Source organism: Cyclopterus lumpus, chromosome 8 (assembly GCF_009769545.1).
Source record: "Cyclopterus lumpus isolate fCycLum1 chromosome 8, fCycLum1.pri, whole genome shotgun sequence".
NCBI lineage: Eukaryota > Metazoa > Chordata > Actinopteri > Perciformes > Cyclopteridae > Cyclopterus > Cyclopterus lumpus.
Window position 1 is genome coordinate 10876921 of NC_046973.1, and position 21027 is coordinate 10897947.

At 46.7% G+C, this 21027-nt stretch overlaps 2 protein-coding genes across 3 annotated transcripts in view; both read right to left on the reverse strand.

Annotated features, from left to right (window-relative positions):
* Nucleotides 1-2204, reverse strand: part of hoxb5a (homeobox B5a) — a 5964-nt gene extending 3760 nt beyond the window's left edge. Inside the window, exons 1-2 of the mRNA XM_034539036.1 lie at nucleotides 1616-2204; nucleotides 7-166 (exon numbers count right to left, since the gene is read on the reverse strand). Of these exons, the coding sequence (XP_034394927.1) occupies nucleotides 7-166; nucleotides 1616-2204 (749 nt within the window). The remainder of the gene's footprint in view (nucleotides 1-6; nucleotides 167-1615) is intronic.
* A 4678-nt stretch (nucleotides 2205-6882) lies between these two features.
* hoxb6a (homeobox B6a) lies at nucleotides 6883-9401 on the reverse strand. 2 transcript variants are annotated; one of them, XM_034539646.1, is made up of 2 exons: nucleotides 8843-9401; nucleotides 6883-7169 (listed from the first exon to the last, which is right to left on the reverse strand). In XM_034539646.1, exons 1-2 carry the CDS (start codon nucleotides 9399-9401, stop codon nucleotides 6883-6885), a joined length of 846 nt encoding a protein of 281 aa, XP_034395537.1. The 2 variants fall into 2 exon arrangements, with proteins under 2 accessions (XP_034395537.1, XP_034395538.1); XM_034539647.1 differs by having other exon boundaries at nucleotides 8837-9401.
* Between the last annotated feature and the right edge of the window lie 11626 nt (nucleotides 9402-21027).

Below are 21027 nucleotides of genomic sequence, written 5' to 3' on the forward strand. Positions count from 1 at the left end.
TGGAACCAGATCTTGATCTGGCGCTCTGTGAGGCAGAGCGCGTGGGCGATCTCGATCCGCCGCCGCCGCGTGAGGTACCGATTGAAGTGGAACTCCTTCTCCAGCTCGAGCGTCTGGTAGCGCGTGTACGCCGTGCGCGCCCTCTTCCCGTCCGGGCCTGTCATATCTATGGGGGTTTGAAACGGACAAAAAGGCTGTTAGGGATCGATTGGTGGGGGAGGGGAAGGTGGGGGGCTTGTAATATGAACAGGCCATCGTTTGTAAATACGCACTCACAGCGGGTGAACAAAATACCGGCAACATCTTAAAATAATCTATAATTCACCCTAGAATAAAATCACCACCAAAGAGGTTTTAAAGAAGGCGCAAAGGTGCACGGCGTTCTCTGCTGCCCTAATCCTCGCTGCATCAGATTCTGGTTTATTGTAGCTACAGGTGTTGATATGATTATGTCCACCACTTCTATCCCCCCCCCCCCCCCCCCCGCCTCTCCCCCCTACACCCATAAAGGTGAAACAGACGGCTGTTCTCCATAGTTTTATCAGAATAAAGGCACAGTTGCCTTATTCTGACAGCAGCCTTTCATGCCGTCTCCGCTCCACAGTCCGTCCTAAAAGATTAGCTTTTATTTGTCCCATCACTGTTTTCCTCCCAAAGCACCCTTCTTCACAAGCACCCCCGACCCCCCTCTCTCCCCCTCTCTCCAGCCGCCTTCGGGATTTTATTGCCTCCGTCCTCTGCCTCTGCCTCACCTCACTAATAAAGTTCCCACACGTAATAAAGCTTCACTTTTCAAAGGAGCAACAGTCTCCAAAAGCCTTTCCTGGCCTCTCTCTCTTTCTTTCTTTCTTTTTTTTTTTTTGTCTTTTCCCACCCGACTCTGTCTGCGCTGCTCAGCCTGTTGGGCTTTGCGGCCTGGATCCTCTCCCCACCCCACCCCACCCCACCCCCCCAAACCCCCAAACCCCTGACAGATTTATGACGCTTTTGTGGAATTTGCTAAAATAAAAGAAGAAGCAGAAGAAAAAAAAGTCACAAGGGGGCAACCATCCGGCGTCCCCGCAGCTTTTAAATGCCGGGAAATGCAAAACGAATTGCACCCTGCGCACTGAGAACACACGCTAAACACGACTTGAGCCAGTTCACCAGAGGCCGGCAAGCTGCCCTGTTTAGTTCGACTACTTCTTAGTTACAAATGCGTTCAGAAATACATAACTTCTTACCGCTCTGTATACACATAAAAGCATTGCGCCAAAATAAAACATGTTGTGTTCTACTGGGGCTCAAACACCTCGCTGAATGCTTTCTGACATCCATATTAAACTATGGAATTGACGCATTGGAAAAGGTTTCGTTGGGTGCAGACAAAAACAGAAATACGGAGGCTAAATGTGCGTATGTTTAAATAACTCAAATCAAAGCAGCAATACAATTTGGATCGTTGGTGGGTATGCAAAGAGGCACCGTGGCTCCCGGTGTCCATTCTACAAGCACTAAACTGTCACCGACCCCATGTGTCCAACACATATGGGCGACATTCTATGAATCAGCGTTATGAATATTATCGCCCTATGACACGGAGCTAATATGCCGTAAACAGAGGAGCAGCATGTACCATGGTTAATGTGCAGCTTTCTCATCCAGGGGAATATCTGTGGCGGCTGAGCCTCGCTGCCCGTCGTGCCGCCGGCGGCTGATCCCGCCGGGCCGCCCTCTTGCCTCTGCACGCGTTGCGGGTGCCCGGTCCTGGGCGGCGGGTTGTGCTGCAACTCCTCGGTGTCCGGCGACGCGTCGTCCAGCTCCGTGAAACGCTGCACCGTGCTCCCTCCGCCGCCGCTGGAGGAGGAGGTGGAGGACAGGTTTGGAGATCCGAGATTACGGCTTCCTGGTTGCTCCGAGCGGGGCGACGAGCTCCGGGCGCCCAACTTGGCGTCTCCGCTGCCGGGTAACAACAGGGAATCCGCTGCAGAGGCGAGGGAGCAGCTGGACGTCTGTCGAAAGTCTGTCTCCGGGGTTGGGGAGCCGAAGCCCCGGGAGTCCCCGACGACCGAGCCGCCCCCGAAATGTCCTCCGCTGTTGGCGCCGCCGCTCCCCCCTCCCCGGTTGCTGACGGTCAGGTCCATGCCATTGTAGCTGTAGCCGTACGAGCCCGTCGCATGGTGCATGTTGGCGGAGGAAGAGTCCCTGTACGTCCCGCCGTTCATTGCGCCGCTGCCGGCTCCATAATTTAGCAGTTGATAGTCGGGGCCATTTGGGTAGCGCCCGGAGAACGAGTTTACAAAATAAGAGCTCATTTAGGTTGTTTTAGAGAGTTGCAAGCGCACAGCTGAGGACTAAGGGGCGCTTGATTTGTTAGATTTCTCCTGGTCGTTATAACGCGGGTACTTTCAACGATTTATGATGTATTAGTGAATTATGGCGTTGCACTGTACTTCGTTTTTAGCTATGTATGCGCCTTCCAAATATGGGGGTGGGGTGGTGGTGGTGGTGGTGTGTGTGTGTGTGTGTGTGTGTGTGTGTGTGTGTGTGTGTGTGTGTGTGTGTGTGTATGTGCTGGATTGAGAATTATGTGTGTGTGTGATGGGGGAGGTGAGGGGTGAGGTGAGGGAGGAGAGAGAGACAGGGAGAAGGGGGGGGGGGGGGGCGTCACGTGCTTTTGTTGACCAGTCGTAAATTCTCGCCGATGACTTTGGAGAGGTAATTCATGCTCTGGGGTTTCTAATGATGAAGGGATGGGCGGGGGAAGCGCGCTCTCTCTCTCTCTCTCTCTCTCTCTCTCTTTCTCTCTCTCTATCGCTCTCTCTATCGCTCTCTCTCTCTCTCTCTTTTTTTTTTCTCTCTCTCTCTGTCTCTCTTTCTCTCTCGCTCTCACTCCTCGTGCTGTTGCCGGAGGTGCCGGGGGTGAGCTCAGAGCGCCACCTGCTGCAGGCATAATTCATTGCACAGATTTTTTTTAAAGAGAGAGAGAAGACCGAAATAAAAGGAGAGGGAGAAAGTAGACACTCGAGAAAAATAAAGAGTGTTAGAGAGCTGTTATAAAATAGTCTCCCTCCCCCTCTCTGTCCCTGTGAGTGAGCGTGTCTCTCATCACTCAGGCCCGATAATTGACCTTTTGCTTCGGCTGGAAATTAGGAGCCAGTGACCAAAACCATAAACTAACCCGATAATAATAGAATATGTAAAACAACAGGCACACCTATATCAGTTTAATGCTGCCATAAACCTCCAGTTGATAGATTATTATATAATGATTTAATAGTATTACATATAACTGTTAATAATAATAATAATAATAATAATAATAATAATAATAATAATAATAATGAAAATGATAATAAGATACACATATTTAATAACTGAAGCAATTCAAATAAAAAATTTAATGACATGTCAGTTGTTGCCAACGCCAACTAATATGTACTGCACCGTAAATGTTTACTGCACCTTAAATGCCGCAAACAGCGTCACTCCTGTATAGCACAGCTGTGACGGGAAACAGTAATGCAATCAAGGCCGCATAAGACAATTTCGGACCGAGGTCGAATTAACAATATTATTGATATGTATTAACCCCGATCATCCATCTCAAGCACCGCAGACAGCGGCCTCGTGAGCCAGGTCCAAATATAATGATGTCATTTACTCGTGTCTTGTGAGTTCTGCAAAGAGCTCCCTCTTGGCTGTTGTGTTGTGTTTGCGGCATTGTGCAGTGCACCTGAAACTCCTCCGCAGAACAAAGTGTTACAATCACCAAAGCCGGCCCAGAACTTATATTCAGCCTGCAGTGCTTCTCGTCCCTTCCAGCTGCAGAGGGAGGATTGTTAAACCTGATCTGTGACGTCTACACTGGATGGAAATCGGCTGATTTATGATTTGTTGATTCCCCGGTCAGGGATGCATTTCAGCCACGGTAACTCTGCGTGTCTGACCGCTCGCTCGCGCGCACGTGTGTGTTTTTGTGTTTGTATTAGGCCTCCACTTGCATGGGCTTGAACATGGGAAACATGAAGAGTTCCAGATATATATGTGAGTGTGAGTGTGTGTGTGTGTGTGTGTGTGTGTGTGTGTGTGCGCGGGCGCGCGCGCGCAAAACAACACCAGTGAAAGCACTTCTGGGGGGGGCTGCATACTCTCGGGCACGTGTGCGCAGTTTCTGGCCTCATTTAAGACACTTGGCATGCTCCGCACAGTGAGCGTCACGCGCAAAAAGAACTGGGAATGGAATTCATCTAGAATATTCTGTGCCGGGTTTAAATGAGCAAGGTGCTCCAGCTACATGGAGCCACGGGAATCTGCCTCTGCGCACATTGTTTATGGATACAAATCATTAATAGCAGACATTCTATCCTCGTTTCCACATGTTGAGATGGAGGATTGCATCTTTTAACTGAAGTTGAAATGTCACACGTTTGTTGTCTATAATGAAACTCTTACTGACCGAAAGTCACATTGACCCCCCCCCCCCCCCCCACACACACACACACACACACACTCACACACACACACACACACACACACACACACACACGCACACACACACACGCACACACACACGCACACGCACACAAAAAAAACGGTCATCTTTGCAGGAACAAGAGTGGAGGATGGAAAAGCGTAGACAAAATAAAGACGAATGCAGTTGGTGTGTGTCACACGAGCCCCCGGTGTCACAGTGACACCATCCCCACTGCGTTTAACGTGGAACATCTGTCGGTCTGCAGTGGTAGTCGCACTGTATGGGAACCGAACCGCCGACCGCGGCTCCAGTCCGTCTAGGCCTGTGACCGGAGCCACATTGTAGCTCTTGGTCTGTGTTTTTGGTTTCGTCTGAATCTTGCAGAGATTTTCAAAGTGGTATTGCACTGAAATAATTAATAAATCTAAACTTCTATTGGTATTAATTGTTCACTGACAAACCTATGCCGTGGTAGCATGTCCATCGACTGAACGGGCTTTCATGAGCAGACTTGATATGCCTTCTAAAATTCAATATAGTCAGGACTAATCAGGGAGCTGTTTGTACAATACACACATATCCTATTAATATTCATATAAAAAACAATAGAGAAGAAAACTTGTACAAACCTTTTAAAAGGGAGTCCCGTCTGGCCAACATATTTAGAAAGTGCACACTGATTATGATTTTTACAACTCAATGTTCATACATTAGAGTAGTATTTCATGAAATACAATATTTTCTGTCAGGTGAAATAATACCAGGTTGTCACAGTAACTGGCTTCCTGTTTACTAATGTTGTTAACGTGCATATTCATGCTATTTGCTTGTTTGTCAACAAGGACGTACATTCGCACGAGATAAGCCACTTTAGAAATAAAAACAAGTAGTGTTGAAGTGCGTGCATGTCTGTAACCCAAGCCGATAGTGCCGAGAGAGGGAACCTGCGCGCGCCGGTCACTCAGCGGACACGCAGAGTTCAAAGGGTCGCGAGGACATTGTCCACTTTGTCTGGCTGTGTGTGTGTGTGTGTGTGTGCGTGTGTGTGCGTGTGTGTGTGTTTGTGTGTGTGTGTGCGTGTGTGTGTGTTTGTGTGTGTGTGTGCGTGTGTGTGTGTGTGTGTGTGTGTGTGCGTGTGTTTGTGTGTGTGTGACGTGTCTGGCCGGTCGCCTCGAGGACAGGTCAACTTTCTCTCCCCGGGTCAGGTCATCAATTAGCTCGGCTGCGCCATCAGCAGTGGAGCTCGCGCTCCCTGTGAGGAGCTTCCCCCCCCCTCCACTCCCCCCCCCCCCCCCCCCCCCCCCCCATCACACACACACACCGACTCCGGCCTCGCGCGTGCACGATTTAAGTAAGAGGGGGAAAAAAAAAAAAGTTTTGGGATTCGTCGAGTCAATGATCACTTTGGTCGCGGAAGTGTTCGTTTCCGTTTTAATGACTCAATGAGAAGAATCTCCCCCAACACATACTTTACATTTTATTGAACATTTCTCATAGGTAGTATACGTAATTACTTGACAAAAACACTAACATAAACAATGTAAAAATCCATAAAATATACACTTTCCTGAAGGTTTTTTTTTAGGTAGTCTGGTGAATAACATAAGTAGGTTCACACCCCCTCCCACGCGCACCCACTCTAGCTGGAAAACCCCTGGAAAGGTTAAATTACCCCTGACCCCTAAGCCCAAAATTACATTACTTTCACGGTACAAGGTGATTCTTTTGTTGCCCCCCTTTCTTGTTTCTATACAGTTTAAATATGAACACCATATGACATACATACACTTCTCAAATAACCCGTCATCCACTACACCGACGTGTGTGAGCGCGTCTGCGCGTTAGGTATAATACAACACTTTTACAAAATAAAAACAATAATAATAATAGTAATCTGTGGGGTCCTAAATATTTCCAAAAAACAAGTGCCTGACAGAAAGGAAGTAGGTCGTGGCGAGGATTAAAACTAAGTACAATAAGAAGTTGGGCGGTTTGTCCTTGGAATGCAACAAGAGGCCGTGTGTCTGCACTTTGTCACCGTTGGCTGGCGGGTTACTTATTTACTGTATGTTTAAATACACTTCGGATGCCCCACCTCTCTCCTTTTTAAGTTATTTCTTTTTCTTTTTCTAACTCTAATCTTTTCTTCCCACAAGAGTCAAATTATTTCCCAATTTTCAGACCACACAGATCCACAGAAAAAAAAGGTAATCCTCTTTTGCCTATTTCTTGCACGTGCTTCACCCTTGCTCAGGTAAAAAAAAAAAAGTATAATAATAGGTAGGCTACGTTTATCTCTCCCAGAGTTTTCACATCAGACACGTGTCTGGACGACCTTCGAGACAGTGAAGAGGGGGTGTCAACATGTCTTTTCCTTCCATCTCCCTTTTTGATGTGTCTCCCATCAGTCTTTTTGTCCTCCTCCTTCACTCCGCCTGTTTCTCCTCCTCCTCCGCGCCGTTCACCGTGGACGAGGAGGAGGACGAGGACGAGGACGAGGAGGAGTTGATCAGCTTGTTCTCCTTCTTCCACTTCATCCGCCGGTTCTGGAACCAGATCTTGATCTGCCGCTCAGTGAGGCAGAGCGCGTGCGCGATCTCGATCCGCCGCCGCCGCGTGAGGTACCGATTGAAGTGGAACTCCTTCTCCAGCTCGAGCGTCTGGTAGCGCGTGTACGTCTGCCGCCCGCGCCTCCCGGGGCTGCCGAAGGTCCCTGCGAAGGGGATGGAGGACAGAAAGTTACATTTGAACAGAATGAATGACAAATCTGTATCTGCTGAGAGCGCAATATTATATAGTCTATTCTATAACTTGTAAACGTTGTTTATCATTATGTATTCTGCTTGCTATCAACAAAGTTCACAATGATATCCATCAGGTCACAGACAAAAGCACATGTCTCTACAGTGAAATGTTAGATTAGATCAACTGACACTTGGAATTATGATTTTTGGTTTGATGTGGAACCCAAATAAAACGCCGTGAAACAGAAACCAAAAAACGAGACAACAACCGGTTTATTCATCAACATGTAGAGAATGTACATTTCAATGTCTCTGCGTGGTGAATAGCGGCATTCAGCGGACGAGAAAGAGACGCGCTGTTCCTTTTCCAGTCCACACGCATCTCTCTATATATATTTAAATAAAAGTAACAGTACGGGAGTAAGGCAGAGAGGATCAGCTCCGCCGGCTCTTGTCTCCTCTGATCCGCACTAACAGTCTCTTGGCCCCCGGTGGTAAACAAATCGCCATGGTGTCAGTTTAGCAGCTTCAGTTTCTGTATCGATCCGACAGGCAGAGCACGGATGGAAAACCGCACTCGCTGCTCAGGGCGAATATCCATCAAAATATATATATTATAATATATTAGAAATTGTATTATGGAGGAGCACTTAGGGTTTCTGCGTTCTCTCTCAACGTTGGCAATTACATCTTCAACTGTCACTCAAGGCGCGTTGGCTTTAAAAATAAATAAATGATATATATATATATATATATATATATATATATATATATATATATATATATATATATATATATATATATTCCTTATGTATTTCTCTGTTTCCACCTCATCTGTCATAACTCGCAGTGTCCTGCAGGGCTTTGTACCACAGTAGCCCCGCATCGTCCACCATTACTCAACATACACTCTCAACAGGCCCGCTTCTCTCTGCTCTCCGCATACGGTGGCGCAGAACTCCGACATGATGTCGCACGTGCGGCTTAATTCAGGTGGCTTTATATCCATAATGTGTTCGTTATGAATAACAGCGCAGGCTCCACGTGAGACAACAGAAGAGAAGTTGAGTTGCAGAATTACAGCAGGAGCTTCCTTTATCAATAGCGGGATAGACACATAATAATATGAGCACATTTAGTCTTTAAAGGGTGCTACATTTTCTTATTAATTCCCCTCATGTTTCATAACTGAAACAATACAAATAAGACGGGGATAGTTGACAAGCCGATGTAACTGACAAGCATAGATGTATGCTTTTAGTTTCATCTTAATCTATCTTTCTATCTGTTCATTGTTTTCACCCACAACACTCTCTGACAGCCCCCCCCCCCCCCCCCCCCCCTCTATCTGCTCCGTAGCGCCGTCGGTCAGCAGGTCACATACAGTAACAGGAGATCCAACCCAAACAAACCCGGTTTATGACGGACAATAAAATAGCGCGGACATGAGTGACTGACAGGCCGACAAACGGGGCTCGTAAAGCAACTACTGAGAGGAGGGGAGGGGGGGAGGGAAGACAGGGTGGACCTTGACAGAGGAAGCGAACGTCAGCTTTATGACGGGGGGTGTTTTTTTGGGGGGGGGGAGGGGGGGGGGGTCGTAAAATATGCAAGAAACAATTGGGAAGAAGAAGACACTCACCGTTGCACGAGTTCATCCGCTGCATCCACGGATAAATGGGGGCCGACGACTGTAGCTTGTCGTCCATCGTTTCGCCGAACATCCCTTTCCCACTCAGCCCCGCGCACTCCGCTTTACGGTGCATGCTCTCCTGGCTCAGCGCGAGCTGGTGCTCCTCCAGGCTGCACGCGTGCTCCTTGTCCCGGTAAAAACTCGTGGCTGCTGCTGCCGCAGCCGCCGCTGCCGCCACGGCATAGTCGCAAGCACCGGATCCGGCCCCGACGCCGACCGCTTGCGCCGCTCGGTGCCCGCCGTACCCTCCGTTCGCCGCCTGCTGGTAGTATGAGGACGCGGAGTACGGTTTTTCCTGGTGCACACCGCCGCCGCTCGCGCCGTATGCAACGGCGGCGGCGGCGGCGGTGACCGCCGCTGCGCCCGAGTAGTGCCGGAGCGGGTGGTCGGCGGCGTACCCCGACGAGTAGAGCGGGATCTGACCCAGGAACGACTCCGCCGCCTGCCCGCCGGCGCCCGCTCCCGGTAGCGTTACCGGGAAAGTGGAGTTGACGAAATAGGAACTCATCGGGAGAAAGTAGGACAGGAGAAGAAGGAGGAGAAGAAGAAGAGAGGAGAGGAGAGGGGTGGACCGGAGGGCACGGAACAAATACAACAACAACGTTCACGCGATGATGAAGAAGAAGAAGAAGAAGAAGAAGAAGAAGAAGAGAAGAAGAAGAAGAAGAAGAAGAAGAAGGAGGAGTAGAAGAGGCTATGAGCTAACAGCTAACAGTTCTCCCTCCCGTCCTCCTTCCCCTGCCTGCACTTTATGATTTGTTGTGTTTTATAGCCGACAGTCCGACGGGCTGCTGCTATCACTTAGTTTATCGCAGATTGGGAGGAGTGGGGTGAGGAGAGGGTGAGGGCGAGAGGAGGGGGATGGGGGGGGTAACTGGGTGGCAGTGTGGGACAGAGAAGGAGAGAGAGGAGAGAGAGAGAGAGAGAGAGAGAGAGATAGAGAGAGGGAGAGAAAGAAAGAAAGGTGTGTGTGTGTGTGTGTGTGTGTGTGTGTGCGTGTATGTGTGTGCGTGCGTGCGTATGGAGACGAGGAGAAGGGGTGAGGAAGGGTGTAAAGGGGGAGGCAGAGACCAGCTGACCTCAAACTGACCAATGGGAGGCTTCCGTGCCTGGCATTCGTTCGCCCCTTTTCCTTTCGTTGGAGAGAAAGGGGAAAGGGGGGTGGGGGGTGTCGTGGTGGTCCCACCCACCCACCCTCACCACCACCACCACCACCTCTCTTCTTTCCTCTTTCCCTCCTTCACTGACCCCCCCCCCCCCCCCCCCCCCTATTTTTCTTTCTTTCTAATCTCCCCCTCCGGTTCCCGGGGAGATTGCGCAATCACACCGGAATCCTCGGCCCGTTAAATTGATTCTTTTTCTCGCCCCGCGCGTCCTCCTCCGTCTGTTGTTGGAACCATAAAAAAAAAGAAGAAAAAAAAGAAAGAGCGGCTCGCTCGCGCACACACAAGCCCTCCCACCGAGGGGACGGGTTGCTGCTGCTGCCGCTACACCACCGCCGCCACCGGAGGCAACCGAACAATAAAACATATTCCCGGCGCTTTGCAGATAATACCGACCGTATTAAAATGAATTTGGCGAGCGTAAATCACAGCCGGGAGCCGGGAGCCGCGCGCACAGAGTCACGAGTGATCCCGCGTGTGCGCGTGTGCATGCAAGAGAGTTATCCTACAACATAATGTGGGCTATCCACGTCTATAATTGAGGTGTTTGTACGTTTGTAATTGGTATATTTGGGTTGGTGGGTGGATTTATGGCTCCTACGCCGGTCAGTGCGCGTGCACGCGTATGTGTGAATGTCCTTTCACCGCAGGCCATGTTCGTCTCTCTATCGGACTGAGTGGGCTAATATGGAAGGGTTTATTTTTTGTTGTTGAATATAATCTGGTAGGTGTTGGTGTTTTATTGATGGCAGATAACCCGGATGACGCTCTTCGGGTCGCGCTCCGCCGTGCGCGTGGCATAGTGCGTTCGTTACAAATTATTATTTGTCTTCTGCACTGATTAGAGCGTGAAACTCTTCATGGGGCCATATATATATATATATATATATATATATATATATATACATTTATATTCAAGTTAAATATATATATATACAAATGACCTACAATAAGTAAATACTGATACACACAATACACGACCATAAGAAAGAAATAGCTCATCAAACCGCATTCAGCAATTTGAGAAATTAGATTTTAATATTATTAATAGTATTACAAAGTAGGCTGGCCTGGACTCATATTGTTAAGGTAATTGCATAGAGATGGACCTAAATAAAGTAAATCATATTTTAAATTAAATAGGCTGCATGAAACCAACATATTTCTATTATTAATGTGAAAATATAAAATAATCAAAAATAATTATATATATATATACAAAAGTTGTGCCAAAAAAGAATGAGTTTTACATATACATACATACTGCATTCGTAACACAAAAGTGTTTTTATTATATTATTATGACATACTAGTGTTCGAGTTTTATGAGTTCAAAACCAGGATATAAATAAAAAAGACACACACACATCTTGAGTACTATGCTGCTTTGTACTTTTGACTTCCACCATTTTGAGCCAAATCTGCTTGTTAGAGTTTGGCTTTTGATTATTATACCAAAAAAGACTTGGTAAAAATTATTTAAAAATTAAAAAAACAACAACCAGAACAACAACAACGGCAACAGAAAAGCTACGAATAGGCCTGCTTTTCATTCGCACTTACAAACGGAATATGTGTAGCTGAAGTCGTAAAATAACCGCAGCCATAAATAAATCTCCCTTTACAGGCTCTGACTTGTCTGCAGGGCCGAGCTGCAGACAGTCCGACTGACAAATAGAGACAAAGACTCTATTTTTACTCTTACTTCACCCTCCCGCCCGTCTATTCCTCCATGCCTCCCCCCCTCTCCCTCTCTCTCTTTCTCTCTCTCTCTCTCTCTCTCTCTCTCTCTCTCTCTCTCTCTTTCTGACTCTCTCTTTTTTCTTTTAAAGGAACACTGTTCAGAGCAGGGAGACAGATAATAAGTTTAATCCTCGACTTTCGCTTTCTGTGAAGGAACACGCACACAGAGACAGTTGGGGGAATCTCGCTTTTTAACTCTCATGTTGACCTTTCTACTCCCCCCCCCCGCCCCCCCCACCATCTTCCTATCTCTTTCTCTCTCCCTCTCTCCCTCTCCCTCTCCCTCTCTCCCCTCTCTCTCTCCAGGCAGGACGCTCCGCTTCCTCTCTGCTTTGTGGGAACGGGAAGCAGCAGCATTGTGTTTGCGGCCGACTGTGGTTTAATCATTAATGAGCACTAACAGTCGGGGCAGGACAGGCATGGCTTCAGCCTGGGACACACACACGCACACACACACACACACACACACACACACACACACACGCACGCACGCACACACACACACACACACACACACACACACACACACACACACACACACACAGTAGGACCGTGATACCATTATTACATCATTTGGTTTGAACGTGTATTTCGTTGGTATAAAGAAGAAGAAAATGCTGATGAACGTGTTTACGTGTTGAGTTCACGTGCTAAATGACACAGCGTAAACTAGTGGCAGGTGGACTTTAAAGTACCTTTAACAACAACTCCATAATGAAATTGTATAACTCTTTTTACTTAAGTTAACGTATACAAGCTATGAGCTTTTTTTGATTCAAAGTCAGCCCAACTTTTTAAAAACCCAACAGGTGCAGCATGTAGCTAATAACAATGAGCGTTACATATATACAAACCGTTGTGTTGTTAACATTACGAAAAAGCCTATTTTGTCACAGTGTAGAATTATGACACATGATGTTATCGGCTTGGAAGTTTTATTTGTATTTTGTTCAAATAACAAAGCCTGGCATACAACATTTTAAGGGACAGGTATTTTAAAGAGAATAATACTGTTAATATAATAATACTGTTTAATTCTTAACATGAATAGGCAGGCGGAATGTAGCTAGCAACGTTAGCTATACCGACGTATTTTAACATGTTAGCTGAAGTTAGTCTATAGGACCTATTGGAGAAGCTAAATGTGAGCTAACTTTTAGCACAGCAGAGTCACACGTTGAGGCTCATGTGATGTGGGCCGTGCTTCATTCAGCGGAACCTGAAGGCAACACGGTCAGCTCTCTCCTCGTATACTATTCAAGAGCCGGGCTTACATGCTAGCCTCTCCGTGTAACTGCGTATCGAGCTGTAATGAGCGGGTTGTTGTTGTTGTTGTTTTTGTTTGTATCGTTACAGGTGTGTTTGGGAGAAGCGGCGCGGCGGACGGCAAAAAACGGAACGGAGACGAGACTGGGAGCCATGTCCGGTTGGAAGCAGCAGCACATGAGGAAGAGCGGTGAAGTTGAGACACATAAGCGGCCGTTAGTGAGACATTAAAGGGAGACAGTTACACCCAAAGTTGTCAACGCGTTGTGTTTTTCCGTCCTTTTCTTTCTGTCGATAAGCGCGCCGCGGTTAAGCCATGCTGGAGCCGTGCAACATGCCTTAGGCCAATGTTCAACTCCTGGCTTCACGTCGCTATTGGCTCCTGTTCGGACCCCTGAACGTCACATAAACTAGCTTTACATAAAGGCTTTTTATATCGACTGTTGTGAGGCAACGAACATGTCCCGTAGAAGTCACATCTAGGACACGGTCGTTGAACTGACATTATTTGGGCCGAAATACGAGAATTAAAACAAGGAAAATGGACTTCATCAACCTTTTTTAAATCTATTAATAAAAATTGTATCAACAGAAAAGGCTACCCAAAAAAACAACTGCAATACCATAGGCAATTCATACTACTACTACTACTACTACTACTACTACTACTACTACTGCATGCCACTAATAATGATAATATGCTATGGTAATTTGCTATGAGGCCTACTCGATCGGGGGAAATAAAACAGAAACATGATTATAATCTGGAATGTGTTTCCGACTGGAAGACAGTTAACCAAAAGTTAGGAAAAAATAATAATAATGATAATAATGATAATAGTAACTATAATAATTCATATCATTATAATGTTGATAACAATTCTGATGATAATAATTATATGAATTATAATAATCACCTGCATTGTATGTTATAGTTTTTACAGTTTCAAATTCCGTCGGGGTAAGAATGGCATTTTTAATTTTTTTATTATATTTCATAACGGAGCAGAGCGGTGTAGCTGTGATTGCTCTGCAGGTCAGAGCTGCTGAAGGAACTCCAGGAATCTGAGAAACTTCAGAGATTATCGACAATTAAAGCTGAAGGAGTCAGACTGCTGCTTTATAGCTTTATGGCTTGTGTGTGTGTGTGTGTGTGTGTGTGTGTGTGTGTGTGTGTGTGTGTGTGTGTGTGTGTGAGTGTGTGTGTGTGTGAGTGAGTGAGAGAGAAACCTTAGGACTTTTATGGCTTTATGGCCGTTTATGACTCCTTGTAAAGTCCGAGGAATGGCGACGAACTGAAAAACAGGCCTGCAGCAAACAGCAGATTAACACAAGTGCTGTGCTGCACACAAGGAACTCGCGTTGACACGCGCACACACGCACACATACACGCGAGCACTGTACAGTTCATCTGTGGTTCATTTCAGCCGCCGCGGCAATGCTCAAAGCGCCCGCAGTTCACTCGATGTGAAATATATAACTGTCTATGAAATTAAACACCCGCGATTTATTTCATTGACTAACACTGTATTTATATACATATATATTTTAATAGACTGAGAATTTGATTTCAAACCGAGCAGAAAGACAGGACGTGTTTTTAAGCTTCTCTTCAGCTCACAAAGGAACTAGGATGGATATTACTGCTATACGGTTTAAAAATAACACATCTTTATTTCTCATTTAATATTTTCGTCACATACGCATATGAGTATTATTAGAGTATATTATATTTTATTCATTCTTTTTTATTTTTTATTCTCAAATGGGAAACAATAGCAAACCGAGAGAAAGCGCTTCACGTCCTTTCGCGAGCGTGTGTGTGTGTGTGTTTGTGCGCGCGTGTGTGTTTGTGTGCGTGTGTGTGTGTGTTTGTGTTTGTGCGCGCGTGTGTGTGTGTGTGTGTGTGTGTGTGTGTGTGTGTGTGTGTGTGTCTGTGTGTGTGTCCGTTTCAGGGCATCGCGAGCAGAATGGCCTCGTCCTTCACGGCGCCGTGAGCTCGTGCTCTGGGTCAGTTCACCAAACTGTTGCCGGTGGACGCGAGCCCTCCGCCCGGGGACGAGTTAAAGATTAACGGAAGAATGAATGCAGCACCACGGGGAGGGCTGCATTTTGCTCTAAAGGTTTTTATTTTACTTGTAGTCTAAGTCTGTTAAATACACGCGCACATGCAGGCGCACGTCATCACACACGTTACTAATGAATTTATTATTTTATTCCAATGTCATTTTAAATACAATTTAAAGAGGGCTAGGTTTTATAACATTGTCCTTATTGTTATAGTACTATTAGTACATGCTAAACAAATAAATGAATCGCTAACGCTCACTTATCACAGCCTGCACAGCATTTCTAATTCACCTTTAATACTACCAAATGGTAATTTACGTTGTGTGAACACGGTGGTGCTCACATGCAGCTCAATGGCTAAGTGGAATTCCCCCTCTGATACTATAGGGTGGGTAAGGAGAGTGGTGTGTGTGTGTGTGTGTGTGTGTGTGTGTGTGTATTGAATGCCGGATTAAAGTCAGATGATGCTCGAGTCATAAATCAAATGCAACACCATGGATTATTTCCTTTCCCCCAGCCTTCCCTCCACAACGATTTTTAAAATAATCACACACACACACACACACACACACACACACACGCACACGCGCGCACGTACACACACACCTGGATGCATATATTCGGGAGGCTGCAGATGAGCGCGCCAGTAAAAGTTGATGAAATCACGGAGCGAGGAGGAGTTATTATGGAGGCCACCCTGACCAATCAGCAGAAAAAAGGGCACAACGTTCGTGTGTGTGTGTGTTTGTGTGTGGGTGCGTGTGTGTGCGTGTTCTTGCGCGTGCATGGGTTTCTCCACGCCTCATTCACCACAGTGAGTTAACCTGGTATAGAGCGAGAGAGAGAGAGCGAGAGAGATGCCACAAATCTGTCCCTCTCTGCCTTTACATCAAAGACATGAGAGGAGCCTCACAGAATCACGCACGCGCAACTCTTGTCGTGTCTGCTTTCATTCCAAAGAAGACCATAAAAAAAAAGAAAAAAAAAAGTGAAGTCAACAGCTCGTCAGCAGACACTCACACACATGGAGCCAACAGCACATCGCGCATTTGAACTGCCACAGAGCATCAGCACCCGGGAGCATGGCGCGCGTGACAGTCTCTGACGAGCGCGTCCCAGGAGGGTGAAGAAGTCTTTGTGTGTTTGGGAACGGACGGTGCCGTCGTCCACGGGACGCTAGATGGCACTAGAGCTTCTTGCAGCAGCGCGCTGGGGCCCAATCTGACCCGACTGTGTGTATTTTACCGACAAGTTTATATGCGTGAGCCTGGTTTCCTTAACATATTCCAATATTTGTATCTGGTGTTTTCTTTATATTGTTGTATCTTTAGTGGGGGAGAGACATGTTTTATTTCAACTGGTGCCAAATTTGCCATAAATAATATGTACAGTCTACTTGTGCTGAGAATATGAATGAACGTGTGTTTATTGATAAAAACATTTTTGTACAAATGCCTATCAATAAACTCATGAACGTGATGTGCGCCTTGTGATATAACCCGGAACACGACAGGGGAAAACCAGCCGATGATGAGAATATTTTATTTTAACTTGTGTATATATACTGACAAAAATAATAACCACTTAACAGAACCTCCAACAGCTTCTACAGTGAATGACTTCAATAGGATCCATGTCCTTGTTTATTGTCCGTGTTTATTGTGGCCACGAAGCATCCTCTGGAAGAAGACGTATGCTCCTAAATTAATATTTACAAATGCATTTTGAATAAAACATGTAAGCCGTTATTAAAAGCATAAATCCGTGCAAGAGCGTGCAGAGCGGGCTCTTTTGTGCCTTTGTCTCGCTTTCTTTTCAATACAAGGCGAATTTCTGGGGAAATATGTTGTGCTGCATTATGAACATACATTTCATGAACATACATTTCACGAACCGGAGTGTGTAAAGCCTAGCGCCCTGTCATAACAAAAGCATAAACATGTCCCGGATCAAAGAGTTTTCCAGATTGTCGGATGAAATCGTTGCAGTATGAATATGCTACGCCAACAATATACTTTTGGTCAATGGAGCCACAGTGCTTCATTGGACTGTATCTCTAACTATGAGCACTTTATTCATCGGTTCAGAGACGAGAAGACGTGGCTGTGTTGCATTCAAAGTCATACAGTAAAGTAGAGTCTCCACCCGCTGGCTTTCCAGTTCGAGGTGTCTCTGACATTCAGTGGATACAGCGTCAACGCACGTCTGCGTTCAACTCCAGGGTGAGCGAGGTCAGCGGTTATACAATATTGAATTCAGATGTATATTTTATAGAAATGTCTTTGTGTTATGGATGCCTTCGTAAAGAAAAAAACCAAAAACTAATAAAGCCAGGAAACGTCTTAGTGTCCACATCACAATTCACACACATGTAACCAAACGCATATTATGCTTATGAAATAATGTCTATATCACACATCTATCGCCACGAACGTTAATACTAGTCTCATGACAAACAGTACAGTTTCAATCATTATAAAAACAATTACATTTAAATGTAAAAAGTCTCATAACAAACAATGTAGTTTAAATAAAATAATCTCATTAGCCTGCTTATGATCATGTGGTTGGTATCTTTTACCAAAGTCGACTCGTGAGAGACAATAATGAAATATAATACAGTCATAGAAAAATAATACATACTCTCAAAATGAGCTGACATGCAGCTGAGCATGGAGCATTTATAACTGTATCTAATGTGTGTGTGTGTGTGTGTGTGTGTGTGTGTGTGTGTGTGTGTGTGTATGTGTGTGTGTCTGTGTGTGTGTCAGTGTATCAGTGTGTCAGTGTGTGGGATGAAGGAATTCCCTCAACAAATTATAGACCAGAGGGAAGACAGACAGACAGACAGACAGACAGACAGACAGACAGACAGACAGACAGACAGACAGACAGACAGACAGATAGACAGACCTGGAGATGTGTTTGTGAATGTGGGTTGGTGGTGGTCGTGGTGGTGGGGGGTTAGTTGGGCGGTGCCCTGGCTGGTTAGGTGGAGACAAATATGGATACAAAACAGCCTCCCGCCGCAGGGAGGAAATGAGAAGTGAAACAAAGTCATAAAAGTGGACTGAAGGAACCGAGACAGAAACAAAAAAAGATTCCTGTGTCTGTTAACACGCGCGCACACACACACACTCACTCACACACACACACACACACACGCACACGCACACACGCACACACACACGCACACACACACACACACACACACACACATACAGGCTGTCAATCATCAGAAACCTGGAAGCTCTTAGATCTGGAAGTGAAACAATTGAAACACTCACACCGAGAGCCCAAAGGGACATTTAGAAACAGATTTATGAATGAATGTAAATACACAAAACCAGGAAGAACCTCCAAATATAAATATACAAAATTATAATTGAACAAATACAGCACACCTGCCTAGCCTCTCTCTCTCAACGACAACAACAACAACAACAACAACAACAACAACAACAACCACAAAAACAACCAAGACAGGAGCTAATTTCCAGGACCCCAAACCAGCCGAGTTGTACCCGATGGATGGCTCTTCCGCGGCTAATCCAACACTTACAGAGCCGATCCATCCGGGAGACTCACCGCGCAGCCTGACCCCGACAGGAAGCGCTCTGGTCTCCGATGGAAAACTAACACCTCGTTTGTTACGTTAATGTACAAAAAAGAAGCTGCAGAAATCATGTTGCAAGAAATATTAATATAAAAAAAGAAGAAGCAGTGCGGCTCGACTTATCTTGCTGCTTAAACAATGCGCATGGCAGCGCGCGCAAAGAGGCGAGCTGCCAGAAGGAGGAACGTGCACGGGCGGCTCTTACCGTTTGTTGATCGTCCGTCACGAGCCCCCCCCCCCCCCCCCCCCCCCCCCCCCCACACACACACACACACACACACGCACACACACACACACGCAAACACACGCACACAGCTGAGGCTTGACTTCACGGCGTCCCGCGCGCAGGCAGCCAGGGCGCCCCGGAATGGCACGAGACAGCCCTACACCGCGTGCAGACCGGATGGATGGATGATAATTGGATGGAGGGGGCGGCGGCGCGTAGGGGGGAGGATGAAAAGGACGAGGCACCAGAGGGGGGATTGTGCGTCCTCTCCCCCCGTTGTCACCCAGTCGTCAAAACACCGCTGTCATCTGCATCACCTCCTGTAGCCTATCATCATCATCCTCCTCTTCCCGGTGACAAGTGAGAAATTAAGTAAAATGTCAAATTAGAAATAAAAATAAATTAGGTCATCTCCGGGATGTTCCTTTCCGGGTTCGGTGTTTGCGGGTATAGGCCCCCTCTTCGCCTCACCGCAGCGGAACGGTCTCGAGCTCGAGTCCGCCGATTCAGCAGCAGGAGAGACCAGACGGAGAGAGCGGAGCCATAGCGGAGGAGGAAGAGCAGGAGGAGGGGTGTGTGTGTGTGTGGGGGGGGGGGGGGGGGGGGGAGGGGGGGGGGGGCTGTTGTCAGCGTCTCCTCGTGCTGGTTTCCTAGGTCGCAACTAGTATCCTCATTACCTAGTCCGTTTAATTACAGCGGGACGGTAATTTCCCAGCCGGTAAGCTCGGCTCCGCTCATCGGCTCCGGCGCGGCACCTCGCGAGCACCTCGGCCAGAGGAGAGGAGAGGCAGGCTGCTCGGGCCGGAGCGGAGTGCAGCAGCAATATAGCCACTTGGGAAATCATAAAAAGTTCATGTTCACGTTAAGCGCGTCCACATGACCAGCCCGTCGGCCAATCCCCGCGCGCGGCCACTCATAAACTTGTATCACAAAGTTGTAAATTTTCATAAAACAACAAGGAATTTATTGCATTTCTTCATGGACCGCTGCTGGAGGGGAGCTGCTGCTGCTGCTCTTTTCTCCCGTTCCTCCCGCCGCCATTTTCCTCCTTCTTCTTTTTCTTCCTCTTCTTCCTCTTCTTCTTCTTCTTCTTCTTCTTCTTCTTCTTCTTCTTCTTCTTCTTCTTCTTCTTCTTCTTCTTCATTTTCTTCCTCTTCCTCTTCTTCTTCATTTTCTTCCTCTTCCTCTTCTTTTTCTTCTTCTTCTTCTTCTTCTTCTTCTTCTTCTTCTTCTTCTTCTTCTTCTTCTTCTTCTTCTTATTATTCTTCTTCTTCTTCTTCTTCTTCACCCTTTTCAGAACAGCAGCTCTCAAAACACACAGAAGACATTGGGATTTCTGTCTTTTCCCTTTTCTCTTAAACTATCCGTGACTGCGTCGGGTTTGGTTAGCGCAGCGCTGCAAGGCTGCTTTTTTTATCCACTGAGGTTGGACTGTTAGGAGGTTGGAAACGTGTTTCCAAATGCATATTATCCACATTAAAAACCCAAAAAGGTTACAGTAAAGCTCAGAGTAAACAAAAGAAGACATAATAAGATAGTCGGATAGAAATTCCCAACAACGCAATTTGGCGGGCTGAGGAAGAAACAGCGACGTAGTTTAATCATCTTTATCTCTCAGCCTCAACCAACAGATGTAGCAGGAAGGTGTGTGTGAAGGAAGGCAGCTCCGAGTTGAAGCCGTGGCTCTCTGGGTGCAGGCGAAGAACAAGAACCGGGGTGGCGAAATATCATTTTTAATCAATGAATTGCAGGCTCCAGTGGGAAGTAGCCATCATTGTGTCCGTGTTGTTTGTTTGTATCTACGAAGTTAGGAGGATGGGGGGGGGGGGGGGATGTGCACACTGTTGCAACTGAACTAGGTGGAATTTGGGCTCGATGTCGATAGTGCAGCCGTAGCATCCAGCATCACCTGAGCGGCGGCCTGGGCCTGAAAGAGCCGTGCGTAAAAAGAGGTTTCGCAATGCGGCAACGCGTCATCGTTTTTAACGGCCCTGCGGGCCCTGGAGCCGCAAAGAGCTCGGAGAGACGCTGCAGACACACACACACACAC

Coding starts and splice junctions, on each gene's coding strand:
- hoxb6a (XM_034539647.1), bottom strand. CDS start 9,401: ATGAGTTCCTATTTCGTCAACTCCACTTTCCCGGTAACGCTACCGGGA. Junction 7,170..8,836: donor GAACTCGTGCAACGGTGAGT/GTCTTCTTCTTC, acceptor TCCCCTTCGCAG/GGACCTTCGGCAGCCCCGGG.